Genomic DNA, 17,131 nt, shown 5'->3' on the forward strand with positions numbered 1-17,131 from the left:
GTCAGAATCAACTCAACAGCGGTGGGTTTTTAGGTAACATAAGGAGCTGCCTAGTGACTCAGCAGTTAAAGAGTTTGGCTGCAAACCAAAATGTTGGGATTTCAAATCCACCAGCTAGCTGCTCCTTGGAAACCTTATGGGGCAATTCTATGTGTCCTGTAGGATTGCTGTGAGCTGGAATCAACTCGACAGCAGTGGTCTGGTTCTGATCTAGGTAGCATAAAAGGAGCCATGGTGGTGCAGTGGTTAAGCGCTCAGGAGCTAAGCAAAAGGACAGCAGTTTGAACCCACCAGCCGCTCTGTGGAGAAAGATGTGGCAGTCTGCTTCTGTAAAGATTACAGCCTTGGAAACCCCATTGGGGCAGTTCTACCCTGTCCTATATGGTCACTATGAGTTGGAATTGACTCCGTGGCAACAGGTTTGGTTTTTTAGCTTTAGGTAGCATAAGGGAGTCCCTGGGTGGCAAAAATGGTTAAGTGTTTGAATACTTACCAAAAGATTGGCGGTTCAAAACCACCCAGAGGTGCCTCAGAAGAAAGGCCCAGCAATCTGCTTCCAAAAGGTCACAGCCTTGATTACCCTATGAAGCGCAGTTCTACTCTGCAACTCTGCAACATGAGCTGGAATCGACTCTGTGGCATCGGGTTTGTTTTTTTTTTTTGATAGATAGCGTAAAGTTAAGCCTTAATGTATGTGCACTGGCCTAACTGTGCTTGCTCTAAGATCCACTTCTCGCTGTAGCCGAGTCCTGCACGTTTTCTCTCATTTGCTAAGAGAATTCAAGCACCTATCCAGCACATGGTTTTATATGCTGAACAATGGAACAGGGCCTATTAGTTTTCCCTTAGTCCAATCTCCATTCCTCTCCTGTGCAGATCAAGGGTGTATTTTCCTGCCTGTCCCACCAGAAGCTGTGCTTGCTCACAGTTTGCAGCCATGCAATCTGGACTCATTGCCCTTAGCAAAAGTGTTTCTGATTAAAACCAGAGTGAGCCAGAAACTAGAGAAAATAGCAAAGAAAGCCAGGATCAGATAGGCTGAAGCAGCTTGGTTTAAGTTTGTCATTCAGTATACAGCTTTGTTTACTTCTTTCCAATCACGTGTTCTTGGATCTGAGCCAGTAAAAGGAGTAGGCATACCCTTCTCTCTTTGAAATCTACACCTGAATGTCCCCATCCCAGTTTCCTTCTCAGCAGGTGCCCCAGGTTCTCCCGAAGCCTGTTCTGAACGTGCCCACTTTTCATCCCTGGCCAGCACTGTGTGCCCTCGGCAATTCGCTGCGTCTGTGCCTTCTCAGTAGCCCTCCCTAGCGCACCTAGGATTGGGAATCCTTTGTTGCTACAGGCAAGAAGGGAGCTATGGGGACAGCTCACCTTGGCAGATACCCAAGGGTAGTCGACGTTCCCTACCACTCCTTCCCTTCCCGCAGTGCCGGCACCAGAAGGACAGTCTCAACTTCAGATGCCTCCTGGGCTTGCAATCCTCGCGTGGTTTCCCATTACCTACAAGATAAATTCCCAGCTCAGCATATGACACAAGTGCTTTGCATACGGCCCTGCGACCCCTCCAGCTTCATCTCCCACTCTCTGCCCTCCCCCATCCATGCTATCTTAAGGCATCTTCAAGTTACTTGCAGTTCTCCAAACTTGTCAGGCTGTTTAAGGCCTGCAGCTTTTACAGGTGCTGTTCCCATTGCCTGACATGGGCTTTCCTTCCTGGTTCACTATCAGTCACCAGTTGCCGTCAAGTCCATTCCGACTCATGGAGATGTGTCAGATTAGAATGATGCGCCAAAGGTTTTCAAGGCTGTGATCTTCCAAAGGTAGATCACCAGGCCTTTCTTCCAAGGCATCTCTGGGTGGGTTTGAACCACCAACCTTTCAGTTAGTAGCCAAGCGTTTGACCATTTGAACTTCCAGGGACTCCCTCTTTGTTCACAAATCAGCTTCTATTTCATGACCAGTTTATGTAATTGCCTTTGTGCAGCCTTTTTCACCACTTCAAATAATGACCTTTTTTCCCCCTAAATTATTTGTTGTTGTTGAGCATATACACACCAAAACGTACACCAATTCAACAGTTCCTACGTGTACAATTTGGTGACACTGATTAGATTCTTCAACTTGTACAGCCATTCTCACCCTCCTTTTCTGAGTTGTTCTTCCCTCCTTAACATAAACTCACTATCCCCTAAGGTTCCTATCTAATCTCTCGAGTTGCTGCTGTCAATTTGATCCCATATAGATAGTTCTTAAAAGAGCATAATGCTCAAGGCAGACTTTTTTTACTGGGTAAGCTAAGCTATTGTTCAGTTTTAAGATGACTTCAGGGGATATTTTTGGCTTAAGGTTTAAAGATTATCTCAGCAATAATTTTAGGGGTTCATCTACCCACCATGGCTCCAGAAAGTCTAGAGTCCATGAGAGTTTGAAATTCTGTTCTGAATTTTCCCCCTTTTAATCAGGATTCTTCTATGGAATCTTTGATCAAAATGTTCAGCAATAGTAGCCAGGAACCATCCAGTTCTGGTCTCATGGCAAAGGAGGCAGTTGTTCATGGAGGCAATCAGCCACACATTCCATATCCTCCTCCTATTCCTGACTTTACGTCTTCCTCTGTTGCTGCAGGTGAATAGAGACCAATTGAATGGCCGCTTGCAAGTTTTTGAGATTCCAGGCACTATGCAACGAACTAGGACGTAGAACAGAAGTTTTATGTATATACTGGTTATTATATTCTTGTCAGATATATAGTTTCCAAAGATATTGTCCCAGTCTGTAACTCCTTTTTTCACTTTTTTGATAAAGTCTCTTGATAAACAAAAGTTTTTAATTTTTATGAGGTCCTATTATTTTGTCTTTTGTTATTTGTGTTTTTGTTGTTAGATAATCTACTGCTGAAAGTTAGACCTGACAGTATTGCCCCTGCTTGTTCTTCTAAGAATTTTATGGTTTTAGTTTGTACATTTAGATCCTTAGTCCATATTGAATTTGCTTTTGTGTATGGTGTGAGGCATAGATCCTGTTTCATTTTTCTGCTTGTGGAAATCCAATTTTCCCAGCACCGTCTATTGAAGAAACTCTTCTTTCTCCATCCAATGGACTTAGCACTCTTGTGAAAAATCAGTTGATCACAGATGTGTGATTTTATTTCTGGACTCTCAATTCTGTTGCATTGGTATACGTGTCTGTTGTTATACCAGTACAAGGCTGTTTTGATTAATGTTGTTGTTGTTAGGTGCCATCAAGTTGGTTCCGACTCTTAGTGGCCCTATGTACAACAGAATGAAACGCTGCCCAGTCCTGCGCCATCCTCACGATCACTGTTATGCTTGAGCCCATTGTTGCAGCCCCTGTGTCAGCCCATCTCATTGAGGGTCTTCCTTTTTTTCTCTGACCCTCTGCTTTACCAGGCATGATGTCCTTCTCCACGGACTGATCCCTCCTGATAACATGTCCAAAGTATGTGAGACGTAGTCTCGCCACCCTTGGTTCTAAGGAGCATTTTAGTTGCACTTTGTCCAAGATAGATTTGTTCGTTCTTTTTGACAGTCCGTGGTATATTCAGTATTCTTATTTTTTAAACATACTACCACTCGCTGCATTTTGATTGGCACACTTAGCTCATTAACATTCATTGTAATTACTGATAAGAAATGACTTCTACCATTTTGTTATTTGTTTGCTGTGTGTCTTAAGCCTTCTTTGTCTTTGTCCTTCACTACTGCTTGCTTATGTGTTTTGTCGGTTTAATGTAGCGTTTTTGGTTCCCTTCTCCTATCTTTTTGTGTATGTTTTTATATATATATATTTTTTAGTGGTTACCATGAATATTACATTTTAAGAGCTTGTGTTTATAACATTGTAAGGTAAGCTGGTACCAACTTCAGCAACATACACAAGAAATTTCATATCTGTACTATCCCTCTCCCCCCTTTTGTTGTTATCACTAATGGTGTCTTTATGTTTCATGTGCCCTGTAGCGTAATTATATCCTTGCCTTTTATATATTTGTTATTTAAAAACATGAAGGACAAAATATTTAGAATTATCAAGCATGAATGCCTTATTATTAGCCCTTATACTTTTCCCTGCAGTTCCCTTTATTACGGATCTTTCTTTTTATGTATAGCTTCAAATTACTTTTTAGTGCCTTTTCCCCTTCCATCTACAGAACTCCCGTTAGTGTTTTTTGTAGGGTCAGTCTGGTGGATATGAACTCTTTCAGCTTCTGTTTGTCTGGGATTGTTTTAATTTCACCCCATTCTTGAAGGATAGTTTTGCTGGGTATAGTATTCTCGGTTGACAGTGGGGTTTTTTTTTTTTTCTTCCTTTCAGCACTTTAAATATAGCATTCCATTGACTTCTGGCTTCCAATGTTTCTGAGGAAAACTCAGCACTTAATCTTACTGGGGATCCTTTGTATGTGACTGTTTGCTTCTCTCTACCTGCTTTCAGGATTCTCTCTTTATCTTTTATTTTTGAGGGCCTAAGTATGATGTGTCATGGTATAGATATCTTGGGGTTTATCCTGCTTGGGGCTCTTTGAGCTTCTTGGATTTGTAGATTCATGTCCTTTGTTAGATTGGGAAAATTTTCTGTCATTATTTCTTCAAATATTCTTTCTGTCCCTTTTTTTCTCTCATCTCTTTCTGGAATTCCCATGATATATTAGGTCTCTTGTTGTTGTCTCATAATTCCATTAAACTGTGCTCAGCCTTCTTGAGCCTCTGTTCTTGTTGCTCTTCAGTGTCTGTAATTTTAACTATCTTATCCTCTAATTCTCTGATTCTTTCTTCTGCCTGATTAAATCTGTTGGTAAGTCCTGTTGTGTTTCTCATTTCAATTATTATCAATTTCAGTTGCAATATCTCTTTTTTTAGATCCTCATTTTGTTCTTGCATTGTTTTACTCCTTTTTTCTCTTTGTCTGTGCTTTCCCTTAGTCCTTTAATTATGTTGTTGTATTATAGAGTTCCATTTTTTTTTTCTTCATTATTTGGTCATCCCTAGATGTGCTTTCATTCCTTTTGTCATGTTAATTTGGTTGGGCCATCATTTCTCTGTTCTTTGAGTGTCTTGTAATTTTTGTTGTTGTGGCATTAAAATTTTTGAGGGTGTTAACTTTCTCAGTTTTCACCAGTATTTGGTATTTTTGCCCACACTACTTTCTGCAAGAAACTCTAGGGTGGACAAAGCCTTTGGCCTTTGCTTACCATTTCCTAACCCTCGCTATGATAGCTCCTTCTCCCTCCCTGGGTTAATTGAGATTGGAAAGTTCCATCTCTCATTTTTCAACTTTCAATCTCTCTCAAGCACACCAGAGAATATGCTGTGGTGAGTCTGTCCAACAGGGGTCACCACCGCTCAGGTGAGCTATCATGTGTTAACCTGTGCACCAGAGGGGAGAGTCCCCTCTTTGTGGCTATTACTCCCTTCTCTGTTTCTGCAATCACGTTTTTAGTTGGTTTTGCCTGAGATTTCCTTCCCTGCTGTGTGGGGGCTGCTTATATCTGAGCTGGCATTCAGGGGGAGCACAGGTAGACTTTCCTCCATTTCAGGAGGAGGAAGGGCTGACACTACCCAGAAGAACCTCCGAGAGATCTGTGTTGTTAGTTTCAGAACCCCCAGTGCCCCTGTGGTGATTGGGGGAATAGTCTCCGCTTAGGCGATCTGCCTCCTGACTCCACTGTAAGAAACCTTCCGTAGGAGTTTGAGTTCATATCAGTCCAGCAGCTGACAGTTACCAGTAGGGGTAGGGATAGTCACACTCCAAACAGACCCCTAGGGTGGTCTACCTTGTAGCTGTCAGAGCCTGCCCTGTAGTCTGCTGGCTGAGATACAGCCTCCACTCAGGATGCCTGCTTCCTAGCACACAGCAGCCTCAGTCAGCAGTCCTCAGCACCAACCGTGAGGGGGATCAGACAGACCCAAACTGATCCCCAAGGAGTCCTATCCTGTTTGCACAGGGAGGCAGGATTTCCATGGCTTTGTGGTTATTTCTGTTGTGTAACCCTTATCATATACTCTGTAAGTTCATTTTGTAAGTCTGTTTTTGCCTTTTATACTGTGATCTACTCAAGAGCAAGATCTGTGTCTCAGTGATGAGAAGATGAATGAATGACAGCATAAAAATTGATGAAAAGAGGGAGTGATGGTGTCCCAGCATGGTGGTGTCAGTCAGGAATCCCACTTGACTACAAGACGCGAGATCTGAATAAAGTATCTTAAAGATGCTATGGGTTTATTCCCCCACATAAAAGACATTTAGAGGTAGGTGGTTAAAGACGCCATCAGGAACCCAGGCTCTGCCATTCTGCTTTGTCTCCTTTAGTACATGGCTGGTCCCCTCAAGGTCAGCTCATGGGTCAAGATGACTGCTAGGGCTACAGCCTTTTCATACATTCCAGGCAGGATGAAGAAGAAGGGTGGTGGGTAAAGAAAAAGTGTCCTTTCCTTGAAGGCAGCCTCCTTTAAAGAGATTTCTCCGAGTTCTACCCAAAAACTTCCACTTTCATCTCATAGGCCAGATGTAGACACATGATTACCTCTTTTGAAAAAGATATATCATAATAAATATAGGTAATTAAAAATAATATTTGTTTAAAAAACAGCTTTTAAGTCTAAATAAACATTTGTCCAAAGAAATATACAAATGGTCAATAAGCACATGAAAAGATGCACGACATCATTAGTCATTCCAAAAACATACCAACCTGTTGCCATTGAGTCAGTTCTGACTCATGGCGACCCCATGTGTTACAGAGTAGAACTGCTCCATGGGGTTTTCTCGGCTGTAACCTTATTAGAAGCACATCACCAGGCCTTTCTTCTGCAGTACCACTGGGTGGGTTCAAAATGCCAACGTTTAGGTTAGCAGTTGAGAGCAAACCATTTGCGCCACGTAGGGACCTCATTGGAGCTCTGGTGGCACTGTGATTATGCTTTCAGCTGCTAACAAATGTTTGGCAGTTCAAATCCACCACCCTTTCCTTGGAAATCCTATGGGGCAGTTCTACTCTGTCCTATAGGGTCGCTATGAGTCGGAATTGACTCCATGGCAACAGGTCCCTACCTCATTAATGTCATTGTCATTGTTTTTACGCGCTGTTGAGTCCATTTTGACTCAGAGAGACATCTGATGGAGTAGAATCACCCCCCAGAGTTTTCTTGGCTGTAATCTTTGCAGAAGCAGTCACCAGGTCTTTCTCCACTGGAGTCACTGTGAGTTAAAAACAACTCAATGACACCTAACAACAGTTATTAGTCATTAGGGAAATGCAAATCAAAAGCACAATGAAATACAGCTTTATACCCACTAGATTGGCTAGAATCAAAAAGGCATAATAACAAATATTGATAAGGATATGGAGAAATTAGAGCCTTGGTGGGAATCTAAAATAGTGCAGCCACTGTGGAAAACAGCTTGGCAGTTCCTCAAGAAGTTCCGCATAGAGCTAGCACGTGACCCGGCAATTCTACTCTACATAAGTATCTAAGAGAATGAAAGCATATGTCCATATAAAAACATACATGAATAGCAACACTATTCATAATTTCCACATGTTCATAAACTGATGGATGGATAAATAAAATGTGATATATCCGTACAGTGAAATATTATTTGACAATAAAAGAAACCCAATACTGATATACACAATGAGAGGGATGAGCTTCAAAAACAACACAGAGTGAAAGAAGCCGTACACAAAGGACCACGTGTTGTATGATTCCATTTATATGCAACGTCCAGAATACGAGACAGGAAGTAGATTAGTGGTTGCTGGGGTGGGGGTAATGGGGAGTGACTGCTAACAGTTACGGGGTTTCCTTTTAGGGTGATGAAAATGTTCTAAAAGTAGATAGTGGTGTTGGTTGCATAATGCAGTGAATATACTAAAAACCATTGTTGTACCTATTAAAAAGTGACTTGTGTGGTATGTGAAGATTATCTTTATCTCAATAAAGCTGTTTTAAAAATCAGCTTTTATCTGTTTGTAAAACATATCTTTAAAATTAACCTCAAAAGAAAGGAAATGGTGGAGGGGGCTGGGAAGAAGTTCCCAAAACCAGTTAACATTTAAAAGATTGTATTAGTTGTCTTCTTCTCTTCATCTGAGTCTTGGCTTTAAAAAAAAAAAATCTGCCCTGCATAGTCAGGGTCAGATCTCTCTGGCTGGTTGCCCAGCCGACAGAGACTCTGAATGGTTTCTTTGTTCTGTAACTTATCATTTCAAAAACGGGTCTATTTTTTGGAGCCTCCAAAGCTGCAGAATAGCGATGCCAGGGGGTCAGCAAATAGGCTTAAGCAGTCGATTTATCTGCACGCCAGCAGGGTGTTAGGAGAGCTTGTTCTATGCAACTCTTGTTACTCGGAGATTTTGTTGCTAATAAACAGAGGCATCTGGAAGGCTGTGAAGAAGTAGTATCATGCCTGGAAGGGCTTCTGCACCGGAAGTCTGTGGACAGGTAGTTCCTAACAAAGAGCTTTGTCCCTCTAAGTCTCTGATTCCTTGTCAGTAGAACAGGAAAAACACTGCCATTCTCATCGCAGGGCTGTTACTCACAACCATACCTATGAGCATGCTTTGTAAACACTGAAGGTAGGTAATAGTAGAAACTGTCCTGGAACATCAGCCTAGGAGTGGCTCCAGAGGACTGAACTGTTAACAGGTCAAGGTCTGAGAATGAAAGAGGCTTATCTGGCTGGAGAAGAAGAGTGTGGGCTCAATGGAGGGGCATTGTCAGGAAGAGAGGGTAAGAGAGAGAGCTGGAAGACTGCAGTAATAGACTGTTGTTGTCAGAAGGCACTGACCAGCAGTCTTCCTCCATTGGCTCAAAAGGCCACCAGCTATGCTGGTCGCCACAGCAGGGTCATTTAAGTTAGACAGCAGGGAACCATGCTGACACCACATCAAGATGCTGGCAAAGAGCAACCGAGGAGGGCACAGAATCCCTCTCTTATAAGCATCCCTTGGACCAATCCTTATGTGTTCCAGATTCTTGAGCCTCTTTTACCCGTTGCTGTTGAGTCAATCCTGACTCATAGCAACCCTATAGAACAGAGCAGAACTACACTATAGGGCTTCCAAGAAGCAGCTGGTGGATTGGAAGTGCCAACTTTTTGGTTAGCAGTCAAGCTCTTAACCACTACGCCACCAGGGTTCCTGAGCCTTTTTTGTAGAAGCTTATATTCTCACAACACTCCTCAGGAATTGAAAGAAAAAAAAAAATCACCATTTTGTGTAGCATCAGATCAGGAAGTGTTTTTACATTTTTATGAATGTATTTTAGATGGATATATTCCTGAAGAATGTTACATGGGTTCATTTTGGTTCAATGAATGAAGCTTTCAGATCCAGTAACAAAACCTGCACAGATGTTTTTAGTCATTTTTGTGATCATTATTCTTTATACTCTCTCTTCAACCAGTGGCCTATTTTTGGTATAAGTTAAGAATAAAAAACAATTAAAAAAATATGGAAAGGTGAAAACACCATGGCATCTAAAGAACACGCCATCTGTCCTCCCTTGAAGAAAACTCAGAGCCCTCACATAGTTCTACTTAAGCTGGGAAAATATCGATTATAGTTCACTGATTTTGAAGTTGGCAGTTTTCACATTTTATCACCTCTGAAATCGTGATACGTCTTACAGTCAATGGCATCTTACGTTCATTCTTCCTTTCTTGTAAGATTTTGCAGCTTATAATCAATGATGTCTTGGATTTGATGACATGTGGTACATTGTATTAGTCCCTGAATTAAGAAAGATATGCTTTCCTCGTTCTTCCTGTCTGCCCTTGGGTGTACATGTTGAATAGTTCCATGCCCACCCTTGCATTGCAGCCAGGAGCTTCAGTGTCACCAGAAGGGGCCAACGAACCATCTTTTTGTTTTTGCAGGTTTTTATTGATAGACCACAAGCAGATCTTCCATCTTCAGATCTTTAACTACGAAAGGTGCAGTGGAACCTCTCTCCCTTTCCCATCCCTCCCATTCTTCTGGCCACCGGGGTCCTTCCATAGGTATTCAGTTTGTATGACTGTCACTGGAAGCTTTTCTGGAATCATACTCTGTATAGACATCACCTGGCTCTTTCCAAAGTCACCCACTGTCACTGCTCTGTCTAATGGTGTCTCTGGGAAGAAAAGGGAGAGGAGGTATGCCTTAGCCTACTTTTGACCAATTATTTCCTTACTCTTCCAGGAGAAGAGCCACAGGCTCAATGACCTGTAAGGGCCATTTCAGCACTTCCATTTTGCCTGTCTCCAGGGCTTCACCTTAGGTAGGAACTTTTGCTCTCATTCACCTCTCACAGTGCTCTGACTCTTTATAGCTGAAGGTCCCTCTTGTCCAAGATGGACAGTGTTACCTAGCAGGATGCATTCTCTAACAACATGAATGACATCAAGAGTAACCAAGAACTGTACCAGCACTACTCAGCCATGGCCCCCAAGATGCTGGCCCGCATCTCCAAACTCCTCATGACCTGCCGGAACTCAGGCATCCATGTACCCAAGGGCATCAGAAACATCTTTGATTTCACCTGGGAAGAGCTCATTGCTGACCCCATGGTGCCTACCCCGTCTGACATCTTAGGCCTGGAGATCACTTTGGGGCCACCACCTATGCTTGTGGAGTTGGCTCCCGTGCAGCTCCCTACCCAGAAGAAACTACCACCGCCAGTACCACCACCATCACTACTGCCAAAATCCAGTGGTGCAACCAAGCACTCCACCCCATCTCCTACCCAGACACGCGCAGTGACTGCCGGCCAGGAAACCCTGCACAAGTTTCAGCGCCAGTCCATCCACCTGCTGACAGAACTCCTCACCCTGAAAATGAAGGCCATGGTGGAGTCTGCATCAGGTAAGGCTGGCTCACAAGATTCCGGAAGGATCTGGTCCAGATGTGTTTTTTGTGTGTATGTGTATCCACCATATTCACCCCAGACAGGTATACTAGGATGAGCTGGAAATAGGTGGCAGCACGGATCTGCTTTAGGAATTTAATTCCTTCCCATTACCACTCCCAAGAGTCATCCTCTCATCTCTCTGATCTCCCATTTTTCCTTCCATTCCCACAACTTTGGAGAGCCCAGATTGGAAGGTTAGCAGTTGTCTTAGTTTCCTAGGACTGCCATAACAAAATACCACAAGATGGGTGACTTCAAACAGCAGAAATTTATTGTTTCACAGTTCTGGAGAGAGAAGTTGGAATTCAGGACCTTGGCAAGGCTCTGCTCTCTCTGCCAACTCTAGGGGAAGATCCTTCCTTGTCTCTTGCAGCTTTTGGTAACCCCAGGCATTTCCTGCCTTTCCTTGGCTTGTAGATGCATCTGCATACAGCCTCTCCTCCTGTGTGAACCCTGTCTCCCTTTTATAAAGGAAGACAATACTCAGAAGCGATTAGGACCTAACCTACTCTGGTATGACCTCATTAGCTTAAGTGATAATATCTTCAAAGAAAGACCCTATATCCAAACAGGGGTTAGGAATTCAACATATCTGCTTGAGGGGCACAAGTTGATGCATAACAGTAGTGAAGAACAGCGTGAGCTCAGAGGCATTGAAGGGAGGAGTTGGTGGTAATTATTCAGAGGAGGAGAGAGACAGCACCCATGAGGCACAGTGTGGAGGTATGAATCAGGAGGGCCTACTGGAAGGTAGCAAGACAAAAGCCCAGTGGACCCAGAGCCAGGCTCCTTATGAATACTAGGGTTGAAGGTGAGGGTGTCATCCTAGGATCAAGGCAGGGACCTAGAGCAGCATCAGTAACTAAGCCTTCTCCATGCTGTGTTATTTTAGATACTAACAGACCTGTGGGTAGTAATAGAGAAGGGTAAGGGGGCTGAGAGCAAAGGGCCCTGACAGGTCTTGAGAGTTTGAGACCCTTTCATTAGGAGCCCACTCAAACTTGCTTACTCTAGGAATGGATCTTCCCTCTACTCTACATCCTGGGCCCTTTAAGGAGGTTGCTTTCTACAAGCACCAGTCCCTTGCTGGGAGGAAAATGTGTTGTCTTTGATGATTCCTTTAGTAGGTGCCAACCCGCTGGACATCACAAGACGCTTCGTGGAGGCCAGCCACCTTCTCCATCTCAATGCCAAGGAGATGGCCTTTGACTACTTGGTCGGCACAATCGGGAGAAGTGGCTATAGTGGTGGACAGTTGGGGAAAGGTGGGTACCTGCGTGTCAGCCCTTAGGTAAAAAGTTCAAACAAAACCAACAAGAATGCAGTGAAAGGTAAAACCCCCAGTTTAAAAGTCTTTCATTTCCAAGAGTTGAGGTGGATGTGGAGCAGTAGAGACTCTCAAACACTATAGGGAAGTATATACATGTGTGCAGTTACTGTGAAGCATAATTTGGTGGTATCTGTTTGATGGAAGATGTTTCTATTTTACCACCCAGCAGTTTCTCTTCTAGGTCACTCCCTAGATCTGTGCTTTGCAAACTATCTGTGAAGGACCGTTTTTTTAAATTTCCAATCTGTCATGGACCTATCCTTTTTAAAATACTATAAAAATATCACAGCGGTGTCAAATTGCTACAAAAGTTTCTAAATGCTTACTTCCAATTTTTATACTTACGTTGTCATAGGCTGGTGTGGACTAATACCAATCCACAGACCACACTTAGAGTGGCACTGCCCTGGAGCAACTCACGCAAGTGTACAAGAAGTGGGATAAGAATGTTTATTGCAGAATTACTTGGGATGGCAAGAAAATTGGAAATGACCTAAATGTCCATCAACAGGAGAATAAGTAAATTATGGTCTATTTAGACAGTGGAACACATGAGCAGTGAAAATAAATGAAGCACTACAGCACACAACACAGATAAATCTCAAAAACGTAGTGTTAACAATACTGGGGAAATCAGCACATCTTGACCAAGAAGTTTCATAGACACATCCAGACTCCCTGAGGGACTGAATTACTGGGCTGAGGGCTGAGGACCATGGTCTCGGGAGACATCTAGCTCAATTGGCCTAACATAGTTTATAAAGAAAAAGTTCTACATACTACTCTGGTGAGTAGTGTCTGGGGTCTTAAAAGCTTGTGAGCAGCCATCTAAGACATTCAACTGGTCCCACCCTGTCTGGAGCAAGGGAGAATGAAGAAAACCAAAGACACAAGGGAAAAACTAGTCCAAAGAACTAATGGACTACAACTACCACAGCCTCCACCAGGCTGAGTCCAGCACAGCTAGATGGTGTCTGGCTACCACCACCAACTGCTCTGACAGGGATCACAATAGAGGGCCCCAGACAGAGCTAGAGAAAAATATGGAACAAAATTCAAACTCACAAAAAAAGATCAGACCTACTGGTCAGACGGAGACTGGAGAAACTCCAAGAGTATGACCTCGGACATCCTTTTAACTCAGTACTGAAGTCATCCCTGAGGTTCACCCTTCAGTCAAAGATTAGAGAGGCCCATAAACCAAAATGAAACTAAACGGGCACACCAGCTCAGAGGCAAGCACTAGAAGGTAAGAGGGAACAGAAAAGCTGGTTAACAGGGAACCCAAGGTCAAGAAGGGAAGACTGTTGACATGTTGTGGGGTTGGCAACAAATGTAACGAAACAATATGTGTATTAACTGTTTAATGAGAAACTAATTTGCTCTGTAAACCTTCATCTAAAGTACAATAAAATAATAATAAAATGTAGCGTTAAGCAAAAAAAAAAAAAGCAAGCTGTAGAAGAATACATCTGGTATGATACCATTTAAATCAAGTTTTAAATATTTAATAATATATTGTTTGTGGGTACATTATAGGAAATACAAGTATAAATGCATGAAGGGGAATGTCAAATGCAAATTCAGGGAGTGATCTCTGGAGAGAAGGGAATGGGATCTGGGAGCAGTATACAGTGGTTCAGTTGTATATGTGATATTTTATATTTCATGCTTTGTGCATACACAAATGTTCATCTTGAATGCCTAAAAGTACCCACTATTAGGAGATTTTATGTTGTTGTTAGGTGCCTTTGAGTTGGTTCCGACTCATAGTAACCCTGTGTACAACAGAATGAAACACTGCCCGGTCCTGCGCCATCCTCACAATCATTGCTGTGCTTGAGCCCATTGTTGGAGCCACTGTGTCATTCCATCTCATTGAGGGTCTTCCTCTTTTTCACTGACCACTTTACCAACGATGATGTCCTTTCCAGGGCCTGGTCCCTGCTGATAACATGCCCAAAGTACACAAGATGAAGTCTTGCCATTCTTGTTTCTAAGGAGCATTCAGGCTGTACTTCTTCCAAGACAGATTTATTCATTCTTGTAGCAGTCCATGGTATATATTCAATATTTTTCACCAACACCATAATTCAAAAGCATCAATTCTTCTCTGGTCTTCCTTATTCTTCGTCCAGCTTCCACATGCTTATAAGGCTATTGAAAATACCATGGTTTGGGTCAGGCACACTTGAGTCCTCAGAATGACATCTTCACTTTTTAACACTTTAAAGAGGTCTTTTGCAGCAGATTTCACCAGTGCAATATTTCATTTGATCTCTTGGTTGCTGCTTCCATGGGCATTGATTATGGATCTACTTAAAAAGAAATCCTAGACAACTTCAGTGTTTTCTTTGTTTATCAGGATGCTGCTTATTGGTCCAGTTGTGAGGACTTTTGTTTTCATTATAATCCATACTGAAGGCTGCGGGAGGTTTTATAAAACCACCCACTGCTGTCGAGTCAATTCTGACTCATAGCGACCCTATAGGTCAGAGTAGAACTACCCCATAGAGTTTCCAAGGAGTGCCTGCTGGACTTGAACCACCAACCTTTTGGTTAGCAGCTGTAGCACTTAACTACTACTCCACCAGGGTTTCTAGGAGGTTTTATAGGGAACCATAAAAAGAAAAATTGTATATCATAGCCATTCACCCTCACCGTAAAATTAGTCCCCATTTACCATTTAGCATGTTTAGCCATGTCAGGTAAGTCGATATCTTTCTTGGGCTCTCCCTGATGGTTAGAGGTTAAACATCTAATAATAATATGCGGATACAGTGAAAATGAAGTGCATAGTAAAATTTCACATCTTGGGAAAGAAGTAGGATTTCATGAAGTCAATGAAAGTGATGTTGGGGAGCTGCTCAAATCACATGGGAAGCCACTGATAAGTGATGTAGCAGAACAAAACTAGGTGACTACTTAAGAAGGGAAAGTCATCTAGGTTAATGACTGTGAAGAAGGAGGAACGTTTTGTGTGTCGAAAGCTTAAAACAAAAATTGATAAAGCCCTTGAATATTTTTGCAAAAGACAAACATAAAGGAACTTATGTTTTATTGTGCTATCATACAGTCATTCAGGAAAAAAAAATCACACCCCCTCAAAAAATCAACAATCATTTTTTATTTCTTATGAGAATTAACATGTACTTACAATGTAAACCAAGTTTTCTTAAATTCAAGATAAAATAAGCTTATTTTTATGATTTTTCATTTCTTTTTCTAAGATAAAATTCCAGTCAAACATTTTCCCAACTATTTACCAGGAAATCGAGATCTCTGCTTTAAGGGGATTTACTCTGGGCAGATCCTCTCTTTATGGTACAGTTATTTATTCAAATGCTTTTCATGCTGGCATAACTGGATATCTATCTGTAAAAAAAATGAAACAAGACCCATACCTCACAACATACAAAAAAAACTAACTCAAAATGGGTCAAAGACCTAAATGTAAAATCTAAAATGTTGAAGATCTTGGAAGTAAAAATAGGGACAATGCTAGGGGCCATAATACATGGCATAAATACTATACAAACCGTAACTAACAATGCACAAACATCAGAAGAGAAACTAGATAACAGGTAGCCCCTAAAAATCAAACACTTATGCTCATCCAAAGACTTCACCAAAAGAGTAAAAAGGCAACCTACAGACGGGGAAAGAATTTTTGGCTGCAACATACCTAATAAGGGTCTAATCTCTAAAACCTATAAGATATTGCAACACCTCAACAACAAAAAGGCCATCTAATTTAAAAATGGGGAAAGGATATGAACAAGCACTTCACCAAAGAAGACATTCGGGCGGCCAGCAGACACATGAGGAAATGCTCACAATCATTAGCCATTAGAGAAATGCAAATCAAAACTACAATAAGACACTGTCTCACCCCAACAAGGCTGGCGCTAATACAAAAAACACTAACAAATGTTGAAGAGGTTGTGGAGAGATTAGAACTCTTATGCATTGTAGGTGGGAATGTAAAATGGTACAACCACTTTGAAAATAAGAGCTGTCACACAAATAGACATACGCACACCCATGTTCACTGCAGCACTACTCACAATAGCAAAAAGATGGAAACAACTTAAATGCCCATCAACAGACAAATGGATAAACAAATTATAGTACATACAGACAATAGGATATTACGGAACAATAAAAGCAATGATGAATCCGAGAAACATCTCACAACATGGATGAATCTGGAGGGCATTATGCTGAGTGAAATAAGTCAGTCAGAAAAGAACAAATATTGTATGAGTCCACTATTATAAGAACTTAAGAAAAGGTTTAAAAACAGAAAAAAAAAGCATTCTTTGGTGGTTACAAGGGTGGGGAGAGAGGGGGAGGGGAAATCATTAACTAGATAGTAGACAAAGATCAACTTCAGTTAAGGGAAGGACAACACACAGTACAGTGGAAATCAGCACAACTAGACCAAAGCAAAAGCAAAGAAGTTTCCTGGACATCCAAACACTTTGAGGGACAGAGTAGCTGAGACTGGGGCCTGTGGACCATAGTTTCGGAGGACATCTCGGTCAATTGGCATAACATAGTTTATAAAAAGAATGTTCTACATTCCACTTCTGTGAGTGGCATCTGGTGTCTTAAAAGCTCGCCAGCGTATCTAAGATACATCAATTAGTCCCATCCCATTCAGAGCAAAGGAGAATGAGGAAAACCAAAGGCACAAGGAAAATACTAGCCCAAAAACTAAAGGACCAAATGAACCAGAGACTCCATCAGCCTGAGATCAGAAGAACTGAACGGTGCCTGGCTACCACCAATGACTGCCCTGACAGGAAACACAACAGAGAGTCCCAGACAAAGCAGGAGAAACATGTGGAACAGTCCACCCAGAGATGCCTCAGAAGAAAGG

At 42.1% G+C, this 17,131-nt stretch overlaps 1 protein-coding gene across 1 annotated transcript in view; it reads left to right on the forward strand.

Annotated features, from left to right (window-relative positions):
* Positions 1-10,337: 10,337 nt before the first annotated feature.
* The window catches only part of C22H3orf20 (chromosome 22 C3orf20 homolog), an 86,225-nt gene continuing 79,431 nt past the window's right edge, over positions 10,338-17,131 (forward strand). The window contains exons 1-2 of the mRNA XM_003409739.3: positions 10,338-10,870; positions 12,041-12,181. Coding sequence (XP_003409787.1) covers positions 10,399-10,870; positions 12,041-12,181 — 613 coding nt within the window. The 5' untranslated portion in view covers positions 10,338-10,398. The remainder of the gene's footprint in view (positions 10,871-12,040; positions 12,182-17,131) is intronic.

This window comes from Loxodonta africana, chromosome 22 (genome assembly GCF_030014295.1).
Source record: "Loxodonta africana isolate mLoxAfr1 chromosome 22, mLoxAfr1.hap2, whole genome shotgun sequence".
NCBI classification, from domain to species: domain Eukaryota; kingdom Metazoa; phylum Chordata; class Mammalia; order Proboscidea; family Elephantidae; genus Loxodonta; species Loxodonta africana.